This window comes from Humulus lupulus, chromosome X (genome assembly GCF_963169125.1).
Source record: "Humulus lupulus chromosome X, drHumLupu1.1, whole genome shotgun sequence".
Classification (NCBI taxonomy): Eukaryota; Viridiplantae; Streptophyta; class Magnoliopsida; order Rosales; family Cannabaceae; genus Humulus; species Humulus lupulus.
Genome location: NC_084802.1, coordinates 238,768,194 through 238,773,611, shown reverse-complemented (window position 1 = coordinate 238,773,611; position 5,418 = coordinate 238,768,194). Strand labels below are relative to the sequence as shown.

General features: G+C 33.5%; 1 protein-coding gene across 1 annotated transcript; it reads right to left on the bottom strand.

The window, feature by feature from the left end:
• Positions 1–2,622: 2,622 nt before the first annotated feature.
• Positions 2,623–4,658, bottom strand: LOC133806883 (serine/threonine-protein kinase BSK5-like). The gene is made up of 6 exons (XM_062244980.1): positions 4,583–4,658; positions 4,336–4,464; positions 3,725–3,858; positions 3,525–3,630; positions 3,159–3,238; positions 2,623–3,030 (listed from the first exon to the last, which is right to left on the bottom strand). Exons 1-6 carry the CDS (start codon positions 4,656–4,658, stop codon positions 2,779–2,781), a joined length of 777 nt encoding a protein of 258 aa, XP_062100964.1. The 3' UTR covers positions 2,623–2,778.
• Between the last annotated feature and the right edge of the window lie 760 nt (positions 4,659–5,418).

Sequence of the window (5,418 nt, the reverse complement as noted above, 5' to 3'; positions counted from 1 at the left end):
GAAAACATTCCAGCCATATTTATTAATCAACCATCAATCATTATCAATTCAAAATATTCAAACAACACACAAGTTTTCTTCCTTATCTCGCCGCAGCACACAAATTTCTCAGAACCTACTCACTAATACACACAAGTTCTCAACCTTCCGTTATCACCGCAGCACACAATAATAATAATCTCAGAACCTACTTCACTATGGATGAATATCTAAGATATTCAAACTCCTCTAACATTTGCAAAGTATTTTAACAAAAATAAAAGAAAACATACCTCTTGCAAACTGCTGCAAATAAAGTTCCCTCCAATTTGAAATCCAATGAAGCCACTAAAATGAAAGCAAAATTACATACCAATTAATAAACTATCAACATCATTCGACCTTTAATTAGGAGTCATCATTAAAAAAAATTACAACTCTTACAACCAAGAAACTATCCAAACCCACTATAGAGTCCTTGGAAACTAGAGCTCACAAAATAAAAAGAACAACAAAAGTCTTAAATACAACGACAAGAGGTAGCAAAAGCAGCAGAAAAACTAATAGCAAAGGCCAACAATAATGTAACAGTTTGAAATAAAACCAACAATAAAAAGAAAAGCAGACACAACACACATAGAAAGAACAAAAAACCAAAAACAGTTTGTATTCCAATTTAAAAGGATGAAAAAAATCAGATTTATTATCAATACAAATAAGGGAAATGATAAATCCATGAAAGTTTGTTCTATCTTGAGCATTTTCTCTACAATAATGAATACATTGAAAGTTAAAAAATAGCCAAATGAACCAAACCTAGCTGAGAGGAAAATATGAGATCCCTTTATAAATGCCTCAGTTCCCCAAAAGGTAACAAAAATAAAAACAGGGTCAAGAAAACACACAAGGACCCACATTCCCCAAAAGCTATTACAGCCAATGAAGAAGAGTGATATTGGTTCATTATCAATGGTTCAGTGGAAATAGATATTAAAAATCATAGGTTCATATACAGTTTCTTTACCACCATGGACTGTCTTGACTCTTGAGACCAATTTTATTCCCATATAAGCCTTTCAATGAATACTAATAATAGCCAAGTAGAAAAGAAAATGCAGAGAACACCTCTTTGATTAAACAGACCAACAATCAAATTCAACAAGAGTGGGATGGAGTGAAGAAAAGAGAAGCCCTTAGATGGTTTAGCAGCAAAAACTCATATCAAAACAAATGTAGATTGCTTTATTTATTATCACCTATTAGAACAGTTCATGTATATGCATAGCTAAGAAAATACATTATATATTATCTTAATCAATAAAGAAAATCAGTAGAACAAGAAACCTTATGACTACAATTAAAACATAACTGAACATGTTATATATTAAGCAATTATATACAATCACTATTGTAAACATCAATCATAACTCAGACAACTACAGCTAAAGTCCTCAACCTTAAAAGGAATAATCTCAAGACATTGCATCAACTTATAAAAAAGAAAATGCTAACATTACTTGTACACGTATATTCCATAAAAAAAATTAAAAAAAAAGGCACATGGGACAAGAATAAACCACCACCCCACAAGAGAACCCTATTGGCATCCTCCAACTAATTACTACGAACCAATTCCTCTGCCACAACTAAGTAAGCATAAATCATACTAAAGCCCCACCAATATTAGTTTTCAAATTCTCTTATAACATAAAATATAGTTTTCATAAATTTAAGTTATTTACCATATCAATCTATGCAAATAATAAGATTTTTGAATAATTTTTAATCTAACACTCATCTTTAAATAAAACTCACTTGCTAGAATGCTACTAAGACTCTTCTCAACTGCTTTTCCAAGAATATCATTGTTTGCATAATCCATTTCCACTCTTTTCATCTCCCAAAATCTATTTTAAAAATAATAAGAAAAAAGAAATTATTCCTTTTAAATCGAAGTCAATAATATTAAGTGAACTGATCTAAAAGCATGTTGCTTCATGCATTTTAATTTCTCATTAAGACCTGGCTAAAAGCAATCAATACAAAATATTATATAACCACTATGTCAAAAAGCAATCAGTTGAATATTTATATTAGATGAAATTAACGCATAAATGATCAACTCTTAATAATGGACCCATTCTAAAGATACTTTCATCTTTTACCAAAACATTGTCAGAATCACAAATTGTTAAGTGCTTATAGTAACTCTTAAAAAACCATATTAATTATCAAAAGTATCAAAGAAAGAAGCCTAAATAATATAAATTTGCATATAGATATAGACCTATTCTATAAAATTATTACTAGGCAGCCACAGAAATGCTCAATGGATTCCTTCCATCCTTGTTATTAATATAAATTAAATTATAAAATAAAGTTGCTAAATACCTACTCATCTCTCTTAGTTCAAAAACAACTTCAGAATAGAGGAAAAGCTGGAAGGAATAAAAGAACTCAAGAAAATAAAAGGTCAAGCAAGAAACTAGAATACACTGAAGCCATATATTATATTAACTCAATGACTAAGAAACAAAAGAAAAAACTGAGTTGAGTACATACCATGTTGAGTAATTGGAGATAAGCACTTGGTCATTATCAAATGAGAATGGCAGGTTTCAATAATTTCACAATTTGCTTGCATATGGAAGCAAATTTTCAATTATCAAATGGCCAAAATCTCACAATCCAATTTGGTTGTATCCTCAATTAGACAAGTGCCAATGATCTCCATTTCATCATTACAAAAAAATACATAAAGGTAGTGTGCAAAAAATAGTATTTCAGGCAAAAAGATAACTAATAAAATAGAAGAACAAATTTACTAAACATAAAAATGAAAGGATCAAGCAGAGTACACACCTCTGTTTCTTTCTGAAGAGACATGAAAGAAGTGACAAGAGACTTTGCATTTGGTCTCTCACGTGCTTCATACTGCAAACAGTGGGAAGCTAAACGCACAAGTTCAGTTCCATCATCATTTGAAAAATTACCCTCTAGAGCAGAATCCATAAGCATCAAAAAATTCTTGCCACGAATTAGATCAAGTGCCTGCAAAAAATATAAACCAACAATATTGATCCAACTTATTATCCAGTTAAATCCAGAGATATGTGCTTATGAACTGATGTACATATATTTACTAGTAGTAGTAAGAATAAAGTGTGAACTCACATGACTAGGGGTATATGTTTTCCACTCAGAAGATCCAGGAACAACATTCCAAAGCTGTAAACCACACTTTCTGGTGTCACTCTACCTGTCAACAAAGAATTGAATCGTATCATGTATATATCATATTGCTACCAGACTAAATTCTCTCAGCTTCGTAAAAAAAATATTTTATACTCGTCAGCCAAAGATATCATGAGGAAAATAGTACAGCAATGCTTTTTCCATCAACACAATTTTTCTTGGAATTTCCATTACTAAAGTCATGAAGAAATGGCTCTTCAGTTGCAAATATCTAACATAGTGATGCCCGTTCAATGATAATCCACATTAAAAGAACACATTATTTCACTTATTCAAGCAAACAAAAATACTAGTTCTCAGGTACTCCGGAGGAGTGAATGCTAAGTTTGTACCGTAACTCTTGCCGTCCCTGCTATTCTTCATGAGGCCAAAGCAGGATAGTCTGGGATTGCCATCCTGATAATTGATCACAGCCAACTCAATAGTAAATTATTTTAATTAAAAGTGTTAAATAAAAATAAAAACTATATATCAAAGAAACCATTGTTACCTGATCAAATAAAACCCTGTAGGCATTGAGATCGTGATACAATGCACGCCCTTTGCTGCTACAGTACTCCAGAGCTTGTGTCAGATGCAAAGCCACCCTTAATCTCATGGCCCATTTCACTGGTTGAGCATCCCCTATAACAGTGCAATCATAAGAAACAAACTATCCAAAAAAAATCACAAAATTATTCTTAGCTAAATTCAATTCAATTGAGTCATGAATGAACATTAGAGGTTTATTTGAGAGAAGAAATATCAATTCATAAGCACTACTTTCCATCAATAGCACTTCCAAAATGATAAACAAGCAAGTACTTGGGCAATCAAGGCAATTAAATACCAATATTTCACTTTTAAGTCCCATGAAAAACCTTTTAATAACAAAGATCTTGAATGAAACATCAATTTTATTTAGTCTTAGTCATTTTGAACAAGTCAAAAAACTACAATGCATTTTTCAGCCAAACAATAACCAAATACATCTTCCCAGCTTCACTTTCAGTTATTTTAGCTTTATTTAATAAATTATCACCCATAAAAAGGAAATGAAACGGAAGTATGTACAAACATATACATATAAATATATATATATAAAGAAATAAAGTAACTTACAGTGAAAAAGATGCTTAGCGAGAGTTTCATGGGGCATAAAATCGGCCACCAGCAACCTCTCATCTCCTTCGCAGCAACACCCAATCAGATTGGCTAATCGCTCACTTCTGAGACTCCCAACTGACCTAGCTTCTTAAATAAAACATATGAGATGATTGAGAAAAAGAAACCCTTTACCACGCCACCTCACATGAACCCAATGGCCCAGAAAAATGGCACGACAGATGACCCCAATGTAAGATAGCACCTGTGAACACAGACTCCTCACCCACGGAGAGCAGGAACCAAAGGGCTGCAAATTTGAGGGCAGAGGGATGAATCATATGGTATCGTTCCTTAAAAAAGATGTAAGCCAAGGAGAGAAATGAACCTGAGATAGTGGGCGTGAGGCAGAGATAGATCTCTGGAAGGCGTGACTTCTTGAGGTAGAGAAAGAACTCGTGAGGCAGAGAAGCTCCACTCTGGAGCGTGACTTCGTGAGGTGGAGAAAGAGCTCCACTCTGGAGCATGTCTTCGTGAGGCAGAGATGAGTTGAGAAGACTTCGTGAGGCGGAGAGACGAGACGAGAGTGAGAGACGGATACTTCGTGAGGTGGAGAGATGAGACGAGAGTGAGAATTCGTGAGGCGGAGAGGGCGGAGAGACGAGATGAGAGTGAGACTTTGTGAGGCGGAGAGGGTGGAGAGACGAGACGAGAGTGAGAGATGGAGGCTGAGAGAAATTTTTCGGGTAACTTAGATTTAGGGAATTTGGCAGATGAGACTAAAAAAAAAAATTCATTTTGGCGCCTGCGGTTTATTCATATGGCGCCAAAATATAATGCTCCGTGTGTTTTTAATCACCCACCATTAATAGCACTTCTAAATATATGCTATTTTTTAATGTAATATATACTACAAATTGTTGTAGTGATTGGAAGATCGTTGATTTATACAAAAATATTTGTGGATACTTGATAGGCTTCAAGATGTAATTTCTAACATATATGTATGTGATTTAATATATCTGTTGATGTAGTTTTTTGCCAATAGTGGATTAAGAAATCTGACAACAAAGATATTAGTGCTCTCTTTCTAAACCGTAA

Coding starts and splice junctions, on each gene's coding strand:
- LOC133806883 (XM_062244980.1), bottom strand. CDS start 4,658: ATGATTCATCCCTCTGCCCTCAAATTTGCAGCCCTTTGGTTCCTGCTC. Junction 3,239..3,524: donor TCCGGAGTACCTGAGAACTA/GTATTTTTGTTT, acceptor CTTTGTTGACAG/GTAGAGTGACACCAGAAAGT. Junction 3,031..3,158: donor GTGGAAAACATATACCCCTA/GTCATGTGAGTT, acceptor TATTTTTTGCAG/GCACTTGATCTAATTCGTGG.